At 44.9% G+C, this 27,108-nt stretch overlaps 1 protein-coding gene across 1 annotated transcript in view; it reads left to right on the top strand.

Moving 5' to 3' along the window:
- Positions 1–27,108, top strand: part of NPHP4 (nephrocystin 4) — a 1,060,260-nt gene that overhangs the window by 803,336 nt on the left and 229,816 nt on the right. Inside the window, exon 21 of the mRNA XM_069610268.1 lies at positions 20,281–20,470. Within this exon, the coding sequence (XP_069466369.1) occupies positions 20,281–20,470 (190 nt within the window). The remainder of the gene's footprint in view (positions 1–20,280; positions 20,471–27,108) is intronic.

The following is a 27,108-nucleotide window of genomic DNA, read 5'->3' as shown; positions in this document are numbered from 1 at the left end:
AATCGGGCTTTGTCCTGCCACATAAGGGCAATTCCAGCTAGAACTGCTAGTCACATGCCATCGTCACGAGACCACAAGAAACCTTGATGCCTATTGGGCGTGTTGCATTTCTGGTAAATCGCTTTCATTGAAAAATACTTTGAGATGACTTTGGGATGTTATCCCGGAGAAGATTCACAGCCTTAGTTAATAAGCCAGGTTGTAATAAGTAATTTTCGTTTATACCGTGTTATTCATAATTAATCATTATTAACTGAAGCCAACCATTTCAGGTATTGAATTACTACGACATTTGGTCAAAGGTATTGCTTTTCCCCCTTCTTAATGTGGTTTTAGTATAATATGGTTTTCTACTTAATGGGATTTTTGTAAATATTTGTATATTGCTTGTCTATTTTGTATATTGAAGCATAAATGTGTGAAAGGTTAAATGTGAACCAAAGCACACTATATATAAAAAATAAATGGAGGTCAAAACATGGCTGGGGTTGCTTGCATTTTGTACAGAAGCAATGTGCCTATCGTTTATGACTGGACAGCCTCTTTTGGGGTGGATACCAACCTGGTGTACATATGGTGGTCCCTCTTGGTACTACCAATGGTACATCCTGAAAACAGATAAAGGCAAGACTGCCCAGAGCAAGTGCCAATAATTAAGCAATATTCCCCTTGCAGCGGGAGCATTACCGAGTCAGGTAATGCCCCGGGGCCCATAGTTATAGGCGGGAGCGAAGATCTGCGAGACCGGGGTACTAAAAGCATTTTTTTCTGTCTGCAGTGTTTCGGAACAGAAAAAAAAATGACTACTGAGAAAATGGCTGCCGGGGAAGGGAAAACGGAGTTCGTTTTCCCTTTCCATGGCAACCATCGGGAGCGGGCGCGCTGGGAACACTTCTGTTCCCAGTGCGTCCGCTCCCAAATAAAACAAAGAGAAGTAGGTAAGTGGATTTGAGAGGGCGGGGGGTGGGAGGTGGGTTTGAGGCGGAAGGAAGGGAGGAAGGAAAAAAATAAGAAAAACAAAACGTACATGGTTCCCCCGGCAGGGGACGATGGCAGCTTTTCAGCTGTGTGGAGGCTCGAAGCGGGAATGGCCCTGCTTTGGGCCTCCTCATTGGCTGAGGGGCTGACACGCCCCTCGCCATGGACAAAGCGGCTGGAATCCCGGCCGAGAATCGAGGGATTCTCCGCTGGGTAATGAACCGGCGAGAGCCAATCAGAATGTGTGTTACATTCTGCTTGACTCTCGCCGGGTACTAATTAGGATTAATTCAAATCTTCTCCATCTTCCATCCATCACTCTTTAGTGATGCAAAGTTGCACCGGTAGGCCTCCACGTAGATCCTGAACTTGCTATCCCTAATGTCCAATGCTAACCCTCACAGATGGTGCCCCATGGGGCCGAAACATGCCTGATTAACATAGGGTTTTTACCTTCTGTAATGGTGCATCAGGCTGAAAAAAGATGTAATGGAAAGTTGTGCAGTAAATTGCCAGTGGTTGTGATTATGTCAGTGTTTCTATCCATCACTACAGTACTCAGTGTTGCCTTCCCTTTTTCATGTCATTATGTACTATATTATTTGCTGAAATGTACGTTTCCATTATATACTTCTGCATGTATCTCTTCTGTGGTGGGGCATTCCCCTTTTGTACCACCTTCCCTACCTCATTTCCCTCCACCCCATATCTGTTGTTTTACCACATCCTGTCCGTCAGCCTTCCCCACATTTGCTGCAGTAATATGCAGTATACTGTTGCACGGTGAATCGGCCATAGTCGGATAGGGGAAGAACTTTAGACCACTGAAACCTCTTATCTGTGTATTTGAAACACAAACACATAATTTCACAAAATATCCTGGCCTCAAAATGCAACGAGCAAAGTGCTCATTGCATCCTGCATGTCCTGTGGCACATGCCCAGTATATGTACATATGCATTGGCCCCCATAACCCACATAGACAGAGGGTTTGGGTCTACCTTTCACCGACAAAGGTGCTGAATATGCACTTTTAAGTGATGGGGAATAAAGAGCCTGTCATTTATAATATCATTTTTACATTTCCACTCCTGCTTCAGGGATGCAAATGTACGGAACGGAAATCGAAATGTTGTGTGCATTCACTCACAGCAATGTAGGTAATGATCTTGTCAGGGGTTTTGACCCGTGTTCGAGTTGTTATGCTGCAACATTTGGGGCTGTGGGCTCACAAAAATCCAAGATGCCAGAATCCAGGAAAACCGTGCAGTTTTTGCGCACACCAAAATGGTCGCCAGACCTGCCGCCCACCAGTGCGAGCGTGATGGGCCAGAAGCGCCATGAGTGAAAAGTGGTGCCAAAGGAAAAACAGCAGTGCCTGTTAGCTCAAAAAGCGCTTTGAAATCACCTTTGTTTCCCTGAAATGCAAGCTAAAAATGCCTATTTTAAACATTGCAAGATATTCAAAAATCTCACTGAACACCAGCAGACATTTAGCAGAATGTAGTCTTGTGTGCGTACAAAATCTGGAAAAATGAAGAGCCCAAAACAATGTTTATAACAAAACTGGCTGAGCTGTGGATGTCAGCAGCTGAAGTGAAATTGGACTTAAAGCCACTAAAATCGAAATCTTTAAAATAAATGAGTGACCTACTGTTGAGTGTCACATAGTTTGCAACTGTTAAATGTCATAGTTTTCAACTTAGAATCAGCATTCTAGCTGCATGTGTAAAAATTGTAAGTTTGATTTGAATGAAGAAAAACTGGGAACAAAAGTGACATTTGGCTGAAGCCTGGCTTGAAGAGAGTGAATTCTGCCCGGCAACTACCCCCGACAGGAGTTGAAACTTGCTCAGCCACTGCATTCCCAGGCCTGGCTGCCTTCTGCTGCCCCCACCAAAAGGAGATGACACCTCCCTGATCGAATCAGGGGAGGAGCACCTGGGAGCAGGGAAACAGATCAATGAGCCTTCCTTGGCTCAGGCAAATGTTAAATTAGGGGGGGTCGTAAATGGCTTCCTCTTGAGAGAAACTGGGAGGGGCAGTGCCTCTGTGAGCAACCTGAGTTGGAGGAAGTGGATAAACCAGAAATTCCACCATATGCTTTGGGAAACCACACCCCTCTGGGCCAGAGCATAATTTTAAAAAGATGGATAATTCATAGTACGGACTTGTCAAAATAATAAAATTAATATCATTATTCTTGTGATTTTTCTGTGCACATTTTAAGAGGTATTAGAACTCTGTGGTATGTTCTGGGGGATAGTAGCGGAAAATAGGTTGTTACTCCAAATGTGTGTATGTTAAAAATCTGACACTTTATCATCTGATGCCCATATCATATTCCTTGTGCATGTTTGTGTAAATTCTGGAAAGGTTTAGAGGTTGTGTTCTTGATGAAAAGGGCAGAATTCTGTCATAAGTGGACACGACATCTTACAAAGCTAGGGATCGGATGGTTTGGTGCTACAGAAAATATGTTAACTGGACATATAATATTAGAAAATTGTATGTAGATAAATATGTATTTGGATCAAGAATAGATTTGTGTGCAAATTGACCAGGGGTGGATCCTCTGACCCATAAACTACCTCATCACAATGACACTCCATTTCCTTCCCCCAATCAAGGGAGAGAGGAGAGCTTGGCCAATGATAAGTGGTGAGGGGCAGGCTTAGTTATGCCCACACACACACCCACTTTCAAAACACATAAAAAGAGACTGCTTGGACAGGCGAGACATTCACTTTCCACTTGATCCAGACCAGCAGAACCACAGACCAGACCGCTGTGAAGTGCAGAGCAGAGCTGACCCAGAGAGCTGTGACTTCAGAACCACCCGCCGGAGTCCAAACCTGCTGACCGGACCCTGACGGCCTATTTCAAATTCATAGTGTGAGTACTCAGCCAGAACTGTGCAAAACCAATCTCTTAGCTTAAAATAATCTGATCCAAACCATTTTAACCTGTCCAGAACTGCATCATAGAATCGTGTGTCCCTTCTCCGATTTTAAACCTGTAAAAGTGTCATTTTGCCATTTTGAATCATTATTTCATTTCTGAAAAACAACCTTCATAGAATTGTCCGTATCTTTGGAATCGTAGGTGCTAGGAACGTGGTTTAACTTTCATCTTAAAGCTAAGATTCTAAGCTTTCCAAGAAGCCTAACACCGACTAGCAACTCCTTATAGTTCCTCTGTAATCGCGATCAACGCACTCGGAAAGAAGTGCCGCGAATTGACATTTTGCTTCATTTCAGCCACGTGTAAAAATAGCCGTCTTTTGCTTGAACTGCTAAAATTCGTTTTCAACCTGCTAATCCCTCATTGAGCATTGCCAATGTGACTTGAACTAATCTTAAATATCTATCACCTACCCTGAATCTCCTATAGGGAATTAAAAATCATTTTTAGCATATTTTACTTCATTGCCACCACATTTAAAAGGATTGGCCTGCTTTAAAATCATACCTGTTTTCCTCTAAGCTCGCTGGGGGGAACTGGAACTTTGAACTACATTTGATTGTATTCCTGAGAACTGTGTGCTCTTCTTTCCATCTTTTTATATTGTATAAGGGGGGTGAATTGCCAAAAGGGGAAAAGCGATTACATTGGCTTTTGTTGAAATCAAATCAAGGTTATTCCTGTGTTGCATTCTTTTCCATCCTTGTTTTTCCTTGAAACCATAAAGGTATTCTCTGCTACTTTACCCTTTCTATACCAATTCCTAAGTGATTAAGTAAGCATACAATTGTCATATTATCCATTGTTGATCACGGTAATATTCATAAGAGTGCGATCAAATATTAATTTATTTATAAAAGTGTAATATATATATATTGTTAAATTTTTCCAATAAATCTTTTAAATTGCAAAACAAACCTACTTCTTGGCTCAGTGAGATCAGGGGGATTCATAGAGAGGGGCGTTATATAAGGGTTTATCATCCAGAGTATAACTTGTCATAAAAATATATAAATAAGGGCTTTCCTTGGTCGTCCCAGACGAGGCACTGACTTAGTGGGATTGCTTGATTGGAGTCACTTGACAATCTGCTTCTACTGTACTGCCCCTTGCGCCTGCGAGACTGCATCCTGGTGTGCATCCTTTTGAGAATGTGGGATGCGGCCGCAACTCCCCTTGCACTCACCCATAGTGCCAATGTTGCACACGACATACATACCTTCTGAGCTGTTTGTTAATGTGCATGTAGTAACTTCATCACAGTGTCATAATTGGTAGTTGCCTTTTCACGACTGACTGTACCCTTGCTTGTTACAGGTGTCCATTTCCCTCCAGCACCCCCGTGAACTCCCCACCTCACACAGACTCACACGGCACACGTGTGTACAGTTCGGGCTCCCCAGTCGCTCTGCTGCGGCCGGGAACGCCCCCTTTATCTATACCACACACGGCGGGGTGAACGTCACTCGCTGCATGTTTACCCCCTTAAAAGAGGTAGGCACCACACTCCTCCTTTTTCATAACAAAAAAAACAAAGAGGTAAAATACACACAGGGCATAACAACACACTGCACACAAAATAAAGAACCCCTTTAATCACAGCCACCCAAAGCCCCATGAGTCACTTTCCAGTCCATGGGCTGGTCCCGCCAGTTCAGGGGTCCAAAACATATTCACTCGGGAGGGCAGGCTTACCTCTCCTGACCCTTTGTGGATATTGCCTGCCCACCTCGGGCCCCCCTCACCTGTGTTCCCCCGACCTGGGGAACTTGGCGGATGGGCCAGGCCACAGCCCTCGTCCGGCACATCGTTGAAGTCCCTTCTCTGCAACACTTCCTCGACTTTCTTAAAGAAGCTGGCATTGCGGGTGACAGAGGCAGTCCCATCGGAAGCAGTCACCATGGATCCATGCACCACCACCACCAGGTCCATCGGACCAGGCTCATAAGTCAACTACATCTTTCCTTGAGTGGGCCGGTTCCTTACCAGCACTTCATCCCCCGGGGCCAGCTGCTGGGACCTCTCCTGATGTTTTCGTGGTCAATCCTGAGGCTGCTCTCTCGTTCCACCTGCGCATTGTCGATGACAGCCGGCTCTCTCTCTCTCATCTCTGGGGTAAGGCCTCTGGGACACCGCCTGAACATGGCTTCAGCCGGGGCCACTCCGGTAGATGCATGCAGGGTGGCCTGGTTCACCCTTAAGAATTGGTTAGACGCCCTCTGCAAACCATGTCCTTGGCCATGAGCGATGCGGAAGACCTTATTCAGCGGCCTCATACATCGTTCTGCCTCACTGTTCACCCGAGGCCAAAGAAGAGTGGTCTTTAGCTGGTGGATCCCATACTCCTCCCTCAGCTGGGCAAAGCTGTCCCCCTGGAATGGTGGTCCATTGTCCGAACACAATGTCTGAGGCAGGCCATGGGTCGCGAAAGTCTTCTTCATAGCCACGGCCACCTTGTTGAATGACACAGACTCGATGAATTCCACCTCCGGACACCTGGACCACTCGTCCACGAACACCAGGAAGTGTGTGTCCCGGCCCGTGGACCCGAAGTCGGCATGGACAATCACAGGGCTTGGTTCCTCTTGGCATGGCCTCAATCAGGGGTTCCCTCTGTGCTGGTGATGCCACCTGGCACCACACACAGGCCGCCACAAACTCTTTGACCCGCCTTTCAAAGTCTGGAAACCACACCCTCTGTTTCAGACGTGCCTTGGTCTTGCCAGCTCTTTGGTGCCCTTTGTGTGCCAGCTCAATAACCTTGCAGACCTTCACCTGCGGTATGACAATCCGGTCACCTCGGAGTAACAGCCCCGACTCCATGAATACCAGCTCGTCCTTAACTCTCCACAGCTGTTCCAGCGCTGATCTTACTTCCTGGGTCCACATAGCCAACGTGTCTACCAAAGACTTCCATGAGCCCTGTGGAAGGACTGCCTTATTTGTTGTCGTCAGCTGCCACCTGGTCCAGCTCGTGAAAAGGTACTGAGTTCGGAGTTGCCGCCTCCACCACCAGTCTGACATGCTCGTCGGCCTGCTCCGCACTGATGTTACCCTGTTCCCCGGATCACACTGCGGATGCCTTGACAAATAGTCAGCGGCATTGTTGCTACTGGGCCAGTACACCAGGGAGACTCCATACTCAAGCTGTGCCAACATTCGCCTTTCAATGCGGGCTGGAGGCCCAGACGAAGACCCAGCCAAGATGGGCAGAAGGGGTTTATGGTATGTGACGCTCACCGGCCATCCCAGCACGCATAGACGGAAGTGACGGCATCCCCACAGGACCACCAGGGCCTCCCTCTCGATCTGGGAATACCACTGCTCCGTCTCTGATAGCACTTTACTTGCATAGGCAATGGGCCAGACTTCCCCGCTGTCATCCGTTTGCGTGAGCACTGCCCCAGACCAAACAGGATGGCATCGACCACAATTTCTGATAAGGCCGGATCAGAGAAGGCCATGGTGTCCTCTGCCGTTAGCGCCCCCTTTACATCCTCAAACACTGCCTACTCAAGAGGTCCCCACTGTCACGCAACGTCCTTCTTTGTCAACGGCCGCAACAGTTCTGAGCGGGACACAAGGTTCCTGATGAACCGGCCACAATATGTGACCATTCCCAAGAAGCTTTGGACTTCCGATATGTTCTCTGGGGCCCGTGCTAACACAATGTCCTATACCTTCTGAGGATCAGGTGACACGCCCCCTTCCTTGAACACAAAACCAAAGAATTCAGTTTTCTTCTTAAGGAATTCACACTTGTCCCTGTGCAGTGTTAACCCAAGAGTCTGGAGCCGTTCCAATGTTTTGGCCAGTCTGTCCAGGTGCTCTCCCTCCTCGCAAACACCAGGATGTCATTGCTGATGTTCAATATTCCGTCCAGATCAGAGAGAGCCCCACGGATGATGTTTTGAAACACCTCTGTCACCGATGACATGCCAAAGCTCATGCGCTTGTACCAGTAGAAGCCACGGTTGGTGGTGAAAGTTGCGATACACTGTGAGTCCCGGTGAAGAACCACCTGATGGTGCCCGGCCCGAAGGTCAAGCTTGGAGAAGAAACGCGCCCCCTGCAGTTCAGTGATGATGATGTGAATTGTGGGTGTGATGTGACATTCGCGTTTGATTGCCTTGTTCCGGAGCCTCATATCCACACAGATACGCACAGAGTCCGGTTGTTTGGGCTTTCTGGCGATCACGATGGGAGACACCCAAGGGGTCGAGCCATCAACCTTCTTAATGATGTCCAACTCAACCAGACTGTCCAGCTCTTTATCCACTGGCTCCCGTAGATGAAATGGAACTCGGCGGTGTTTCAGGGCGATACATTGGATGGACTCGTCAATGTGGAACCTCACGGGATCACCTGCCATGCCGGCAATGCCTTCAAACAAATGGCTGTACTTCATCAGGAGCCCCTGCACACCCTCCACGTAGACTGCATACCCAAAACCGACGATGCCCAGTGCCTGCACTGCTGTGCAACTCAACAGGGTGTTGTTGCTGACCACTGTAACATAGAACCGGGCCTTGATAGACGACCTCCCCGTGTACCACATTGGCTATAAATGCCCCAGCGGGATAGGTTGTTCACCGCCAAAAGTGAAGATGCGTGCCTTCGCTTCGGTTTCTGTAGCTTGGGTGGCACCACCATGGCACCATAATGCACCCTTGCCATGACATTGACAGACCCCCCTGCGTCTACCAGCACCGGCACCGTGGACTCATTTACCTTGACCAGGCATTGTGGTTGTCTTCTTTTGGTGGACCGCAGACCACTGACACTTGAAATTAAGAAAATTTTCACTTCCTCCTCTTCACCGTCTTCCCCGTGAGGGGCACCGTTGTTGCCTTGATTGACCTGGGCGACGTTGGGCGGGTGATGTTGCCTGAAAAACCCTGCTCTTACCGGCTCTCTTGGGACCACCACTGGCATGGGAGCGCTGCACATTCGGGCGTAATGGTCCAGCACTCCACAGCATCCACATGACTTTCCTTGCGGTGGGCATTCAGCAGGGTGTGGGAGATCGTACCCACATTTCGTACACAAGTCTATGGCTCTTGCACTCCGGTCCCTCTGATTGCTGCCCGGACGTCTGGCTCTTATGCCACCTTGACCACGGGCAACCGCACACACATCTTCCACCTTCCCCGGGTGCCCAGCCGCCTCCATCCTGGATGCCCTCACCTCAGACACCTCCTGACAGCATCCAAGATCTAGCATGCGAGGCAACGTGATCCCGGGCTCACACTGAACCTGCCTGTGCCACTTGCCTGACGAACACCCTTGTATCAGCTGGTTCTGGATCATCACGTCCGCATTGTCCCAGGCAGACGGAAGTGACATGCAGCGCAGTCTGCCGTAGAAGTTGTCAAGGGTCTCGTCATCCATTTGGCAGGCACTGCATATGACCAAGCGCTCATAATCGCATTGGCCAGTGGCATGAAGTATTCCCGCAGCGCATCTTTGGCTGCGTCACAGGTAGCATCGGATGGCTGCAGGGACTGGAAGACCTCATGAACAGCTGGTCCTGCCCAGTACAGGAGTGTCACACCTTACTGTCCTCGTCCGTCTCCCCAGTGGCCCTGAAGTACATGTCAAGCCTGTTGATCCACATCCTCCATCTCGGTCCCAGGCTGGATGGGGCTCCCGAAACTCGGGCATTGGCATAAGTGCCCTTTGCTGTCTTGGCACCTGTCGTGCTTCGGGCCCAGCAGGCACTGCAGGAACCTGGCTGTCAACATTCATGGCAGCGAGCACACAGGCAACCCACTCCCAAAAAATAAATGGGGCCGCAACTCACTGATCGCTTCTTCAGGCACCGCTGCACACAGATGAGTGTGATGATGTTGCTCAGGTACCTCCTCCCAATACTTCTGATAACTTCCTCCACCACCGCACAATAAGCCAAAATCCCCTTCCAGGCACCTCCTTCAATAGTCCAAAAATTAAGCCACAGGGCCACTTGATCTTCACCACTGCAATCCTTGTTCACCACTGTCCAAAACAGTCAGGAGTAACAAAGAAGGAACTCCATGCCACCTTGGTGACTCCAGAAATTGAGTTGGGTGGTCCCATCCATGGGATCAGAACAAAGATGGTAGGCCTCCCCCAGCTCCTCACCTCCCACTCAACCTAATGAAAGTGCACAAAACACTTCAGAACAACAAATATGCAGCATCAGCTGTCCCTTTTCCAGGGAATCCAAAAAGGATGTGCATATGGGTGCACAGGCGGTTGTATACTAATTGACCTTTTCACAATTGACCTCGGGAGAATTGACCTCGGGAGAATTGACCTCGGGAGAATTTACCTAATTTAGAAGGTCAATTAGGACATATATGATATGATATGGCATTTGTAACGCGCCTATACACAAGTGTTTCAAGGCGCGACGAGGCAGGGAGGGGGGAACAAGGGGAAGACAGACAACGATCCTACTAGGCCAGGTGTCATTCAGACCGCGCAAGTGCAGGGGTAGGGGGAAGGGAAAAAGTGTAAGGGGAAGCGGGAGGGGGGGGAGTGCAGTACAAATAAGTAGAATAGAAATAAAATATTAAATAAATAGGGCCAGCTGGTGGCAAGTGCAAGGTAAGTGCAGACAAGTGCTGGGGGTGGGGGGGGGCTGTAGTGATACAGAGACAGTCCCGCAGTGCAGGGGTTGCCAGGGAGGCAGTGCAAGTGAAGAGTGACTGGGCCCAGGACCGAGGTCGGTGAGAGTGGCCCAGTTGCAGAATCAGTGCAGTGTTGGTGAAGAATTTAGCAGGGGAGAGGGAGAGAGAAAGCAGAAGTGAAGAGGAAGGTTTTGAGGTGCTTCCGGAACCAGAGATGGTTCTCAAGTTTCAGGGAGGCAGGATATGCGGGGGGAAGCCCCCTCCAACCCCACACCCAATCCAAAAACCCCTGCAACCCCCCACCCAATCCCCTTATATTATTTATAATCCAAAACCAACCCAATACATATATAAAATAACTAAAATAATATAAAGGTCAATTGTGCAGAAGGTCAATTGTAAAAGGTCAATTTGGGTAATACCGCACAGGCAGTCTGTATCAGAGCCGCGACCCTTCCGAACACGTGGGCAAGATGGCGGCCAAGCCGCGTGGACACTGCTGTCTCCGCAGCATTCGGGAACGGAGAACAAAGAACAATTTCACTGCCCCTCACTGCCTGTGCCCTGGGAGGTGTCCTGGCTCGTTGCCACTTTTACAGGTGTCCGTTTCCCTCCGGCATCCCTTGAGCCTCCCACCTCACACAGACTCACACGGCACACGCGTGTACAGTTCGGGCTCCCCTGTCGCTCTGCCGCGGCTGGGCACCCTTAAAGGGGCAGACACCACACTGCTAGCTTGACAACCACTGATACTTCACCCATTGGTTCCAGTACTTCCAACAGGGAGCTCCTCCTTTACCTCCAGTGCCTCCCAGTTTGCCTCTTCCTCCACTGACGCTACACACCCCATTGAACCCTATAGAGGGGTCTCCAATGGAATTCAAAATCCTCAAGAAACAGTTCTGTTGAAGCAGCCTTTTCCTAACAGCAAAGAAGAGAAAGGACTGGGTGTGGCAGCAGGTTGGGAGGTGGGACAGGGCGCGTCACTTCCGGTATGGATTTGTGCCATGCAAGAGACACAGGCAGCTCTCGTATTTGCACAACATGTCAATCTCTCCTTTGCTTCATAGACCCATGGATGCTTTCATTAGTAGATTATGGAAACAGCCCAGTTGTTTGATTCTTTCGCTTTCCCCAAGCAATTCAGCACTAATTAATTGGCTTTTCTTTTCAGTTGTATAGTGAGACCTTGTTCACGTGTTTCGAACACTCTGCACTTTCTCATCAAGTTTGAAAATGACACAAAACCCCTAAGAAACATTACTCTAGAACCTTCTTGCAATCTTGATTAATGTAGTAGTTTATCCTTCCTTCCATAAACGATGTTTGGATTCAATAAAGGGAACATTTGTTCAACATTGGCAATATTCAAGGTTACTTCTGACATTTGTTTGTTTGCTAAATTCCATTATTGCCTATGTTCAGTGACATTTGTCTCAAGCCATTGTCTACTGGAAACAAACGCTTTGTACCAATATCATGTTGACATTCAACCTCTTACCAGATGGGGAAAAACGTTTTAGTGGATATGGGGCAACATTGTATCCCAGCAGGTTCCTGACTTGGAGTTGTACTCCTAGATAGTGCGCCTCACAAGTCGAGGCACCCAGAGTGTGCATCCTGGTAAGTAAGTGCATTAGGGGTACCCCAGAAAAACGAATTGCATGGAAGCGCCGTGTCTGGGTTCTCAGGAAATTGACATTGCACAGAACTGTAGTAATATGACGGATTCCACTATCTTTGGTTCACAAGTGCCTGGCAGGAGGAGCAACACCTACTCTCTGTCTCTGGTTGTTTCCTCTTATTAGAATTTCTGGTTTACAGACATCAAGAGGGTTATATGTGATCTTACCGATGGAAAATTCAGAGTTGTCCATTTCATCGCAAACAAAATACCAACAAATACAATCTTTTTCATTTGGCCCTACCACCCCCAAAACCCCTTATTTTCTATCCTTATAACACCACCCCGCCATTTCAACCCCTTTCCCCAGTACCCTATATATATGTATTTAATATTTTCAGTATTTTTCAGTATTATAAGTTTTGGTGAAATGTACCACTCTGAATTATGTTTGGTAAATTGACTGGGTACCATCAAGAGCCTATTGTCTTGGTCTCATTTCAATCTTCCCACTTAAACAGATAAGATGAGCTGGTAGGAGGGTTATAATTTCCATCTCTCTGCTTTACTAGCAAAGCTTAATGGTTTGGTCTATTATCAGCCCAATTTATACATCTGAGATTGTCTACAGTAAACCAGGCTGTTATTAAGTAACCAAAATTTCCTCCAACAAGTCTACTACCTGAAAAACTCACACATGGCCATCTGGAATGGCTCAACCAAATATGGCTGTTATTTACGTAGTAAGAATGTCCTCCAGCAGAACCCAGTACCATTGTAATTGGCTCTGTTCTACGGCCTGAGTAAACAGATTAAGAACACAAAGCTTCAAGTGGCTCTATTTACAGTTGTACCCCCATTATATCAGGGCTCACAGAATGACTAGCACACCCAATCTCAAAGGGGCTTTAACATCGTTCTATCCTCTTGCTCAATAATCATTGAGCCTAAAGCCACAAAGCTTTACATTGTAGGTCTTGTCATCTTCCAAACCATACTCTGTCATTGAGAAAAAAAGGTACTTTTATAAACTCACCTGCCCTTTCTGCCGAACGTACACTCTGATTCCAGCATAAACCAGGAAATCTGTTTTCCAACCTTGGTTTCAAGTGTATCCCCGGATTCCTTGTCAAAATGGAACTATTTTTATGTTCAATGGACACTTAAGTACTGTCTGGATAGAGTGCAGTTTTGTCAACTGGCAGACTAGCAGTGAAATCCTCTTTAGCCAGATATATAGTGCCCTGCATTCTGTAAACCTTCAACAGCCAAAAGCTTTCCTCCCCTAAATATCTTCACAACCAAGTGGTAAGGTCTAAAGAGGTGTCTGTGCCCATTGATGCTACTGATGTGGGGGCTACCTGGGCTTAAACTAACATTTTTTTGTTAACACCACTGCATTAATTTCAGCTTAAGAATTGATGATCAATGCGGATAGGGGTCATTAGAAACCTGTTTGGTTATAAGGTGGATCTGGGCAAACTACTCTAGACATTATGATTCTTTGGAATCTTCCCACATGTATGGAGGGAAGGGACCGAGACACAGTGGTAAGACTAAATTGCTAATTCTAGTAACTAGCGTACTTATAGTCCATAGACCTTGTTCTTCAATAGGACCCACCTTCGGACACTGTTAAATGTATCGATCCCAGCCTCAGCAGATGGGAAAGGAATTGTTGAAGTCATTGTGGGCCTGGGCCAGGTAGTCAGCCTGCACACTTGCCTCACTTTAATAACGTTGACGGATGGATTTTGATGTGCAAAAAGCTCTTGCCCCATCCTGCCTGGATGCACAGCTACATATACATGGAGGATATGGGAATATACACTAGGAGTACAGTAAAGTAACATAATGGAATATAATGTAAAGGTTTTATATCTCACTTCTACATTGGTGGCCTCTTGGCACATGGTTCTGGATTAAAGGGGGGTGAGAGCCAGAGTTAAGGTGGTAGAGGGAGAGACAAGTACAACATCCAAGGTGTGCAGGCTGGAAGTACCAGAGTCCTGTGTGTCAAAATGGTTCTATATGGTTTTGTATCTTTTATCTGCAGAGGAGATCCCACATCCTATTAGCTGCCTTTGCAAGGAAATCGGGAGAGCCATATGATATGATGTGGCATGGATCTGGTTAGAAGAGTTGGTGGATATGTGATAGGGCTAAAGAGGTTGCAGACTGAATTGCACACAAAGCACCTCAGCATGTGGTGGTGGTGTTTGTGCTAGTAGGCGTAAGGCTGCATATATTGGGGACTCTGTATGTAGTGTGGAGCTGATGGTAGATTTGAAATGTGAGGATGTTAGTTGGGTGGAGGGAGATGTGGTTAGTGATGCTCTTGAAGAGTCATATTGTTTTAAGTTCACAGACTAGACTAATCTAGTAGGGTTCCAGTCTGTTGTTGGACTGAAAGCAGTGGTGTTATAGAGTTTGGTAGTATTCAGGATAGCAGTTTCTTGCTGTTGTCTGTTCCATTTGATGATGATTGGTCTAGTTTGGAAGAGTGGAGTAATCTGGTCTATGTAGTGGATGGGTTAGACTGTCCTGGCATAGTAGTCACAATGGTGAGTAACTTACTCTGTTTACTGGATATCATTTCCCCATCACAAATTATACTTTGGAGGAACACAGGGATTGTGTTCAAGGCATCACTCAGTTCACAGTTTAATTGAAATGGATCAATTCTAGTCTAGCTTGTACACATTTTGTATGCACAACTTAGTTCTTTTGTTATTAAATGCTCAGATGTCCCAAACATCTTTCGAGCCCTAGTGAGATGGTTGTAGAAAAAGTACGAGTTGAGCCAGGTTTGACAAATGTCTCCAACGTTATGTATCGGGGGTCGCCTCGCAACACTCACCCAAACATTGCAAAAGTAGTGAAAAAGGAGTGTACGCTTGTGCAAGAAGTAACACAATTTTATTCAGGGCCCAGATGCAGCTGGGACAGCAAATTCAAACAGAACACGGAACAGAACTGCATGAAAAGGTGTTGTCAAAGAACCACCCTCAAAGTTAAGTCTTTTATACACAGTAAAAGAATTGGCATTTATCGCGGAAACTGAACTGCATGAAAAGGCGCCGTCAAAGAACCGCCCTCGAAGTTAAATCTTTTATACACAGTAAAATAATTAGCATTTATGATTGTGTGACATGGAACAAATCTCCCCACACAGAAATGATTGGGTGTTGCACTTTGGACTCCTATAGAACTGTGTACATTTCGCTGAATCATCGGGTCCACAAACCTTCCCACACCTCCCTCAATTACAATTTTGTGATGTCACAATCCATCCCCAATTCCCACAACACAAAATGATATAATTGAAACATTTGAGACGACCGGCAGAACTTTATTACTCTGCCCTGGTCGCCTCTTGCTGTCTCCCAAGGGAACGGCTATCCATCACGACATCATCAGAGCCTTGACCCACAGACATAATTTTAAATGATTGTTGCATATAGGGAACATTCTAACCCTCTTCCCAGGAAAAATGGTCTGCTGGCGATTTGAAAGTTCTGTGGGACGGACATGCCGGCCTCGCTAGAATATCATATTTCATAAATGATTTTTGAATTATAAAATGGTCACATATATTTTTTTTGTGTGTGTTTAATCATGGTTAAGAATTTTTACAAACTTGGTGCAGTTTTTCTTTTGTTGGTCGCATATTCTTTTTTCACTAGCAAACCCTGTGCGCTTTAATCAGTTCACATTAAAAAATAATAACCTCTGTGCATCTCTATACGCTTGGCGAGAGATCGCATGCTATGTGCTCATGAACCGTCTGCAGTGGCCTTTGCCGCAAACAAAATGCTCTCACATGTTAAAAACAAAGCAGGCTTTCAGGGCTTATTTACTGTGCTTTATTCTACCACTAAGTTTCATTATACTTACCTGTGCCTCAGGATTTATGGATTTGTTTTATTAAGCTTTTAATTTTGCATATATGAGAAAGGGCCCCCTCCCTTTTTAGGGTTCGACTTTCTCAGCTGATAGGTGCATTCCTTCATACTGTGCTGGACTTGCATTGTTATTACAGTCATATTAAGCAACATCCAGCATTACAATTACTAATAGTAGATGACATAAATGCTAGCTGTGTATTCTGTTCACTCGTAAAGGGAGCTATATTCCTGCTGAACCCCGGGGTATGTGGTAGGAATAAGTCAATTAAAGTGGCATGCATATGGTCTGAGTTTTCCCATGACTTGGGGCTAGGAATAATATTAGAGAATCTCCATGAAGAAACAATGCCTGCGAAAACGTGGCGGTGTAATAACAAGTCTTCGAGTATAGCTACTTTTTTGGAAATCCCCTCGTTACGTTGGGTGTGGTCCTGACAATATCTGATTTCACTGACTATAGCGACCATGCAATCCTAACTGTAAATCTTAGAACAATTCTGAGTAACAGGATGGAGAGGGGTGGTCTAAGTAAATAAGGGGCTTAATCGCCTGAAATGGCCGGTTTGGAATTTAGAAACTGTAACAATCTATATGGTGGATGTTCAAATCGACTATAGAAGTAAGAAAACACCAAATGGCATAAAGTGGATAAGTGTAATTCCAAGTAAATTCCTTAGCCCTCGGAATTGTATTATAAAAAAAAAAAAAACAGATGGTAAGCAAATCCACCCCTACAATAGAAATATTAAAGAAAAAAGAGAGGAGTGAGGCAAGCCCTGGAGGGTTAACTGTTCATCAGGGGTGTACACACAGAAACATAAGATAACGTGGGAGTTGAAAAACAGCTATAGAAAATGATTAAAAGCGTATCAGCGTTGTTCAAAAAAATCAGACGTGGCAGACTGTACAGGGTAATTAATGAGAGTGATTCAAAAAAGTTGGGTGAACATCTTTAAGAAAAATGGTGCCCTAAAAGAAGAAGCACAGGTGTGTACCATTAATAGCTATATTTGGGAGGCGCACTAGGGTAACACATTGAGAGCCCCTAGTCCCATAAGGAGAGTCAAAGCTACATTTTTAGAACTAGATTTTTCTATTGATCTATTGAAGAGATAGTTGCACGACCCCATCCCTCTTTACCTCCTCCATCCCTCTCTCCTCTGCTGATCTCACTGTTGCTCGTTTGGTGTTCATGGCCCTTATGCATCCTTGGGCCCTGACCTCCCACACTGAATCACCCCTAGCTTCTGTCTATCTTCAGCACTTGCCTCGGCTCACCTTCCACCCTGGAGGCGCGCACTTATCTTACATTGCACTTCACCTGTCATCACCTATGAGCACCCCAGCACCTATCCCATACCCCCCCTTCTGCACTTGCACGTTCTGAGCACTCACAAGGCATAGTAGATTCGTCGTTTGCTCCCCCCCCACTGTATTTATTATATTTCTAATGTATTTTAATTGTCTCTCATCCCCTTGTCCCCTCCCTGTTGCCCTGTGGGTGCTTTGAAACTGTATTTACTTCCTGTATAAGCGCCTAACAAGTGAACAATAAATAAATAAATGGTCTTAAACCGTCAAGGGCCTCAGGGCCCGATGGGGTCTCAAATATGGTAATGCATGCAAACCCGTCCCTATGGACTAAAATCTTGGAACAACTCTTTAAATGGGTGATAAGTACGAACAGTATCCCAAATTCATGGAATCAATTCCACATCACCCCCCTGTTCAAGAAAGGTAATCAAATGGACCTGGATAACTACAGGCTAATTGCATTGAGAGATGTGTCGATATTCCGCAATATTAATATATGGATACAAGAGAATTCTGTTTTAAGCCATTTTCAAACAGGGTTCTGCCGAGGTATGTCCACTTCTCATAACATTTGTCTATTGAACACCTTAATACAGCAGGCAAGATTGTGTTCTTCACCTCCATTGTATGCCCTGTTTATAGATTTTGCCTCGGCATTTGATGCAGTTGGCCAGACCAAAATGTGGGCCAAATTGGAGCTGCTTCAAATGCCTAGTGCCTTCATCTATGCCTGCCAAATGCCACTATGCTGTCATTCAAAAACGCTGTCTCTAGTGATTCAGGATATACTCTCTTGTGGGCATAGTTGCCCTATACAAACAAAAACGAATATCAATTAGTACCCGGCGAGGGGGGTGGCAGCCTCTCAGCCATTGAGAAGGCTCGGAACGGGGTAATCCCCCCGTTCCAAGCATCCTCACGGCTGTAGGCCGCCATCTTCCTTTGCCGGGGAACGAGGTAAATGTGGTCCCCACTCCCTTACCTCCTCCACCCCATCCACAGAATTCCCTCCCCACCCCCAACTCCCACTTACCTTCTTTAAGGTCCATTTCGGGAGCGGAAATGAAATTTGCTCAGCCCTGTAACTATGGGCCCCGGGGAATTACCTGAAGTGGTAATGCCCCCCTGCTCTGGGCTTATTGTTTAAGTTTTACATATGCGCTAGAGTGTTCCTTTACCAACTGTGATAAGTGGGCAAAACATTTGGAAGGTACAATCTGGCTGCGTATCCTAAGCCTCTCAAGGGTCACACCGGTAGAAGTGATACAGAGGGAATTAGGTTTAACATCATTATCATCAAGGATAAAAATGAATAGAGGGAAACTATATATTACAATTATGGGGGCAGAACCTAAAATAGTACTAGGCATCATGAAGGATGGAGTGGTGAAAAATAACTGCCAGGCGTTGATGGAATTTAAATTGCTAAATGAGGATTTTTTTGAAGTAATTGCGTGGTCCCCAAAGTGGAATGAAGGTAAAGGGGTGTTGTTAAAAATACTAAGAAAAAAAGTTGTAGAATGGGATTGGGCAATGACGCATGTCTTTATTGCACAACTTTAGTCATTATGTACCCTATCAAGGATGTCTTGCTCATTTTGTAAACCCCAAAGATATATAGTGCAGATCCCCCGTCCAATATGGCGTAGGATCTTTATGATGATCTGGTTAAATACATTGCCTTTCTGTTCTAGCTGTTAAAGGTGGGTGGATGGGAATGCCCAAGAATAAACGAGTAAGTAAGCTTTTGTGGTGATTGTCAAGCGTTGGAAACAGCTCGCCATGTATTGACATCCTGTACACGAATGTGTAAGTATTGCATTCGGTTTTACCTGAAATTCGCTAGTGGATTAGATGAAATTACAAACGAATCATTCCTGCTGAATTGTGTTTAGGGGTGAGTGCTGCCCTATCTATTGCTGTTACAAATGTATGGCAGGGTTTTAAAAAGGAATTGGGCTATAATGAGTAAGGAGCGAATTGTGGTTATTCCTTGGTTATCTCTCTCCTATTGGTCTCCTTTTTACCTTGCTGTTTCAATTTTATTGTATGGTTGTTTTATTAGATGAAACATTTATCAGCATAATTTGAAATGCATTTCTATTTTTATTTTCCTGTTTTCTTTTTATGTATGTGAAAAGTTCTAATTTGAACTGTGTCGCATTAAAGCAATAATAAAAATTAAGCAACGTTTCAATAAAGTAATCATGTGATTTGTTACCAGAAATATAATTACAAGACTGAGGTGAAATTTCGAGGTGTATATTAGTATTGTAGTGGTAGCAGAAATGACATCAGACATTCATTGACAATGCTGATGTCATCACATGCAGTATACATGTACTTTGAGTCAGATATGAGCAAACACACTTGTTTATTCTGGAAACTCATATTTGCAGCATATTTGCATTTGTACAGTGAATGATTACAGGCACAACAAACCTCCTGCTAAAAAAGAAATCACTACATTTGAGCAGTTTATTAATCTGGGTCTGGATTGCCTTAAATCATGGGAGCTGCAAAGAAGTCCACAGGTGCAAATGGCGTGTATTATTCCAAGCTGCACATATGCGATGCTGTGAGCTCTGTTATATTTATCACTTACAAAGTGCATGCATCCCTCATATGCCTGGCCAGGTCCATGACAGTTGTTCATAGAAATTATGGTAATTTGAAAAAATCAAATATCTTCTTAAATAAAAAAATGTCTATATGGAGTTTACAAACTTCAACATCAGTGAGTAAATAGAGCAGTCAGTGAAGATAGTGGATAATTGCAGTGTAGAATTAATTTAGATTAAACTCAGAATGTTATATGTTTTGATTTGATCAATAACGTCCATGTTATAATGTAATCATTTTCATTTTTTTCCTACAGTGTAATAGTAGACACAAGGGAATGGAAACACTACAAAGAACTGACAAATACTATTACAGCCTTGGAAGATGACATGTTCCACTATCAGGCAGACATGCTGACTCCTCAGCTCTACCTGCGGCCTAAAGAAACTGTCCATATACCATTTAAATACCAGACTTTCTCAGCAGATCATATAGTCATGGCACAGGTATGCAGTCTAGAACTTTATTTCCTGTTTAGCACTATTGAATGCATGCACTTGCGGTGGTAGTGTTGTAGACTTGTTTTTGTGCAGCACCATCTGGAGCATACTGTGTCAGAGACGGACATCTGTGTAATGGTTTGTCAATCGAGCCAGGAGGATAACTCAAGCGCAGCATGCTTACCTTGGGAACAGAACAGTGCCATACACCAAGGATTTGATACCTCAGTCGGGCTTACTGAGCCGTCCCGCCACCTTCCCGGGTTGAGAAATGTACTAGCGCATGTGGTTAATAATTGAGACATTGGGCCTCATTTTGGGTTTGGCGGTAACCATGCCGGTGCTACGGCATGTTGCAGCTGGGCCCGTAATGATTTACCGGCACCTGACTTCCCTGTAACAGTGGGGGATTACAACCCCGGTGGTCCGGGAAGTGAGGCGCCGGCAAATGGTAAGTCCCCATTCCCAGTCCTATGGACTCTATGGGAATGGGGACTATAGAAGCACCGGCACCGTTAATAACTATGCTGGTGCTTCTGTGAAAACTCTGCAACTGCCTGCATAGTTGTAATATACCGGTTCGGAAACAACGGTGCCGGTAAACTGCTTTTATGCATTGAACTGTCACTGTATCACAGGAAAATATTGAATGATGAAAGAAATAGGCAGCTAGATAATCAAAGAAAGGCATATGGGTCACTGAAAAACAGCCAGACACCACCAGCATCTCCTCATACAGTTGAGCTGCAGTTGCCTTTCCCCCCTCTCGCTGTAAGGATTTCTGAGTTTTTACTGAGATTTTCAGGCTTTTTTGCTGGCAAAACTCCCTTTCAAAGAGAGAGTCAGATATTAGCTTTAATGTATGGCTTCTGTGGTAAGTAAGACTCAGGAGGCGGACAAGAGGTCATGGAAAAAACCTGTGTTTTATTTAAACAAAGAAGAAGGCCTATTTGTCCCATATCTCTAAAGTGTATCTTGGCCCTATCTAAAAAGAATAAATGGTGCTTGTCAGTAATTTTATAAACCTAACACAGTCCTCATTCCAAAGCCTAATCTAAAGTTCTGACCCTACCACTAATAAAAACGAACATAAAAGGGCGTGATCAAGATGGGGCTGTGATATGCACAGTGCGGGGTCTGCTGACCAAAGGCCTTATTATGGTGCTATCACCCTGCTAGGGGAGAGATACATAACCCGCCAAGGGTCAAAAACAGTGTGGATAGTGGGGGAGAAGAAGTGAAAGCTGGGCGGGGCAACTCTGCGCTGGGAGAAAGGGTGAGCGCATGCAAAGCAGATGGTAACTCGCTCAGGCAGGCGAGTCAGCCATTGGAATCTGAGGTGGTCAAAATGCAGACAACAGTAGACAGACTGGACAAAAATGTGACGACTGGAAAACAGGTTGCAAAGAGCTAACCTACGGATCAAATTCATGGTAGAGGAGGCGGAGGGAGACAATATCAGTAATGGGTCCGCCAACTGTTCATCGACATAATGAAGGATCCTCGAGACACGAGATATAAAATGGACAGGGTCCAGAGGGTTGGAGAAAGGTGAAAAGAGCCAGGGCGAGGACGAGGGACATTCTAGTTAAAATCCATGACTCCCAGACCAAGGAAAACATTCTACCAAGAGCCAGAGCAAGCCCAAGGATCACCTTCAGGAACAGTGCAATACAGTTATTTCAGGACTTGGCAGCGTCTACACTGACATGCAGGAGAGCGATGTGGCCCCTCACTGAGCACCTGGTGAAGAAGGGGACCAGATACAAGTGGACATTCCCATTTGGGATCTAATTCTCGCACTTGACAAGGAGTTGGTAGTTGGCTCGCTGGAAGAGGGGATGAGGCTCGTGGGAGAGGAAGGGGCCTCACACTCGTTGAGAGATGGCAAGCAGAGGGAGCCTGGCAACCAAGTGAACAGAGAGCCAAGAGGCTATTACAATACGTGGAGCAAGAGGAACGGACACCAGCTGAAGTAATGAGACCCACAGAATAAATAAAAGGGGGTGAAGGGGCACAATGTTTATAACAGGGGGTTTGCGGGAGGGGGAAGAGATGCAAGGGCAGGCCGGAGCACAGGTGGTCGATTGGGTGGTAAGAGGGGAAAGTTGTCACACTGGGATAGGCTGATGGGTTACTGTCAGCGTCGCAACGGGGGGGTGGGTTGGTCGGAAGGGTTGGGGGCATATAACCGACAAGCTCAACCTCGGACCGTGGGGGGTAAGAGGCACCCTGTGATCACAGCTATACTCTCAAATAGAGTGCAAGACACTGCTGGGTGACGGGACGGGGATCCTCTCGTTCTCTATATCCCATTACCTGCAATAGAGCTGTTGCGAAACCAAAATGGGCCTTGTGATAATATAAATAGGCCGAAGTCACAGAGACAAGCAGATGACTAAAACTGCAAAGGAAACCAAATTGATTGACATTGCAGTGCTCCTCCAGGGTCTGGAGAAAAATAAAATATCAGAGGCGATAGTAGCACAAGGACACTGCGAGTGTAGCAAATCACAAGACGAAACGCTGCCCGCCATCAGAATGGACCTACAAAATCTACTGGCTGATCTTAAAAAAGAAATGCAGAACAGTATGATGGAGCACTCCCAAACAAATCGCAGCAGTGAATAAAGGTATGGATGAATCGGAGAAATTCATTGATGACCTAGAAACAAATCAATGTGAGCAAGCTTACGAGATATCATGGCATGCTAACTGCATTGAAACATTGGAATCTCGCTATGACATGCTTGAAGCTAAGCAAGAAGATTAAGAAAATACGAATCAACGTAAAAATCTATGTTTGCAGGGGATTCCATCCCACGTACCTGGTGCTGACCTAAAGGACTTCTTTCAAGAACTATTCAGATCCATGTTGTCCCTCCGGGACGATGCTGTGATGGAACTAGACTGAATGCACAGGGCTCACCTGAGAATTCCATTTCGTCCAGACATGGCTCCCGATGTCATCACTTGGGTGCCTTTCTTATACTGTAAAAGAAGAGATATTGAAGTATTCCAGGGTATCTCCTGAGATTCAATTTAGAGACTGCAAGATTCAACTTTTTTAAGATCTGGTGGCAACAATCTTGGCAAAAAGGAAATCAATTACGCCCCATGACCGAATGGCTCAGTGAAAAGAAGGTGATCTACAAATTGGGCTTCTCCCCATCTCTACAATTTAGATACAAAAACAAACGTTGATCAATAAAGTCAATGAAGGAACCAGAGCCACTCATATCTCTGTAATCCCTTGACGGGCACCCCTCAGGGGACTCTTTTGTGTGGTCTTAGTCAGACTTTTCCCGGTCGGTGGGATGATCGAGGGTCAGCAAGTGTAGGAAGACTAAGGGACCAGTGAGGAAAAGGAACTCTGAATACTCCGCCTCATTATACAGCCTAAAAGGAGGTTGAAAACTTGCAATACCCTTCTGTAATTCTGTGCAACACAGATATTTGTAGAATCAGATTCAGTGATAATAACATAATAATTGTAATCAAAACTGCTCCCCTCAGAGCAGGAATACCCTACGGAGCGATGTTTGGGCTTGTTCTAATCAGAGCAATTGGGTGAGACGTGGGAAGGATCAGTTGGGATTTAAAACCAATTACAGAAAGCGAATTCTCTCATCAGATTGTCAATATACAATTCTTGTCGGAAGCATTGGCCACATTCAAGACCTACAACACCTAAACGAACATCGCAGAGATATATAATTTACTGAGACCGGAGGACCTTAGCTTCTTCACATGGAACATGCAGGGACTGGATTCCCTATGAAGAGGAAATCGATTCTGTTGGAACTGATCAATCTGAAAGCAGACATAATATTTCTATAAGAAACCCATCTGTTGATACAGGATGAACACAGAGGGGAAGAAGGGAGAAGTGGGTATATTAATGTGGAAAAACATGAAGCAGGCGAAAATGTTAAATTAAAAAAAGTATTGCATTTTTGATCGAATTAAGTCCCTACTAAAATGCAGAATTTCAGAAATGTTGAATGTTCAAGTCATGGTTAGGGGTTTGTGGGGGTGTCCCTCGCTTTTCATAACCCAATTGGGGTTTTCGGGGCTGTCGCTGCTTAATCGAGATGAAGTGTCTAATGGTTATTTTGTGGTTGCATAGTCTCGCGAGAGCTCGCAAATCCGTAAACAAAACAAAAATTTAATAGAAGCGTATCGATGAGGGACGTTGTAAGTATACATGAATATATGCTTTGGATATTTTTTTCTTTCCAAAACCATAATTATTTTTAAGATTGTAATGAATCCTGTTATTGTATTGTGTGCCAAATTTAACAAACGCAACTCGAGATTTTCGGTAATTTGAAGTATTGTACCTGGTGCAAATCAGCCGTGTTCTTTTTTGCCTCGATCTTTTCATGTAGATCCGAAAAACATAGCATTTGTACTATGAAATGTTCAGCGAGACCCGAAAGGACACTATATATGTGTCAACTGTCATTTATTTGGCCATTGAATAACATTGGTATCCCTATACTCCCCCAATGATAAACAGGATTGTTTCCTGACTTAAATACTCCTAAATTCTGCTGGGGCAACAACAGGGAAACTAATCATAAGGTGGGATTTTAATCTGACTCCGGAACTGACAAGACCCTTTCCTCTGTCTAGGGCAGACTTTAGAAATGCGATAGCTTTTGTTAATTTTATTAGAAAACAGGATAATAGAGGTATGGAGACTACTGAACATGAGTGTAACAGAGACTACGCACACTACTCTCACGTACAAAGAGGATTCTCAAGGATAGACCTACTGCTGATAGATTCAACATTAGTCCCATATGTGCCAAGTACCCAAATCAGAATCATTCCTCAGTAGACATGACCCTCTCAGTGAGGGGCATCTTTGCCCCAACCAGGCCCCAATGGAGTTAATATGATCCATTACTGAAAGACTTGATTATACATTCTGAAGTGTGTAAAGCAATAATCACTACTTTTTAGACCACTAGGAAGGGGAGGTTTTCATAGCAATCACCTGGGATGCCACGAAGACAGTCATTCATGGAGAGATAATCGAACATATGGCAGCATATTCAAAAGCAAGGTTTGTAATGAATACCCAACTAGCAAAAGAGGTGAAACATAAAGAGCAAGCACACAAAGCGGTACCCCCAAAATGACACGAGAACTTAGACTAGCTAGATCAAAGATAATAGCTCATATGGTGGAAAGAACATCCCAAGCTCTCCTCAAAACTAAACAATTTTACTATAATAGTGGGAACAAGACTAATAAGATACTGGCATATAAACTAAAGAAGCAACAGACTCTATAACATACAGGACATCAAAGATGACAAAGGGATTCTGCACTATGATGATACAGGCAAATCGTGAGTAATACAAAAATATTTTGAATCATTGATGGGGATAGTAGACACAATACCTAACACACAAACAGAATGTATCGCAAGAGGAGGAATGCCCTGCATAAAAGATGAAAATAGGGTAATTCTTGAATCCACTATAAGAGAAGAAGCAGTAGAAGTGGTAGAAATCCCCTGGCCCAGATGGGTTTACTTCTCAATTTTATAAAACATTTAAAAAGACTCTTGTTCCAGGCAATGACCAGAACATTTAACTCCTTCTTTGCCAGTGGTACAATCACGCCATCTATGGAAGAGACCACCACAATACTTATGTCAAAACCAGGCAAAGACCCCAAAGAATGCAATTCCTATAGGCCTATGACATTGATGAATAATGACGCTAAAATGTTTGGTAAAATATTGTCTGTTAGGCTCATGGGAATACTTTCTTCACTCATCTCCCCAGACTAAACGGGGTTTATAGTCAATAGGAGCCCACATGCTAATATAAAAAGAATCCTCGATCTTATAGATCTAGTGTCACAGGTTTCGCCCCTTCTCACCTGTCTATGTTGTTTGTTGGAGTTCTTCGATGGAGTCTTCTTTCGCACAGTTCGGGTCTTGTATAACTCTATGCGTCGGTCCTCGGGTTCCAGCGTGCGTTCAGCGTTCTGTCCCCTGGGAACGTTCAGATGTCCGGGGATGTCCGGGGAAAGGGGGGATAAGTAGGTGCACTACCAAGTGTTGCAATTCTAAGGTAAGTTTTCTAGATATGTATTAATTTAGATATTCTTTTTAGGTGCGGGGGAGGAAAAGTGATCCTGGCACAGAATCACTATTACGTGTAAGTAGAGAGAAAAACAAGGATCCAAAGGTAGGAGCCCTCCCGTCCCCTGCACTCTTTTCAAAATCCATCAACTGGTGGTTCATAAATGTCAAGTGTTTTCAGCATAGTTTATACATTGTATTCAAATTACATAAATGATGAACAAAATCACTTGTATGTTTCGTAAAAAGCAACCCAAATAGGTTTTAATTCGTAGACAAAGATAAGTTCACAATTAGATTTTGAACCGAAAGAGAGCCAAGATAACTGTCAAAAAAATGATAGGAAATGGTGGTCCATGTATACAATTGAGTATAGCCCGTCGTCAGGCTGGGAATCCTCGGTAAAGAAAAATCAGTATCAGTTTCGTTTCTGATCTGTCTTTCGTAGTAGTAACCAATCACTGATCTCTGCATCATGCTGACCACAGCCAATGACTGCCATCTCCCTAAGCCCCGCCTCTGGCAGCCATCTTCAGAT

This window comes from Ambystoma mexicanum, chromosome 8 (assembly GCF_040938575.1).
Source record: "Ambystoma mexicanum isolate Mex_15411 chromosome 8, UKY_AmexF1_1, whole genome shotgun sequence".
NCBI lineage: Eukaryota > Metazoa > Chordata > Amphibia > Caudata > Ambystomatidae > Ambystoma > Ambystoma mexicanum.
Note: the sequence above shows the minus strand (reverse complement) of the source record. Positions and strands in the feature narration are given on the sequence as shown.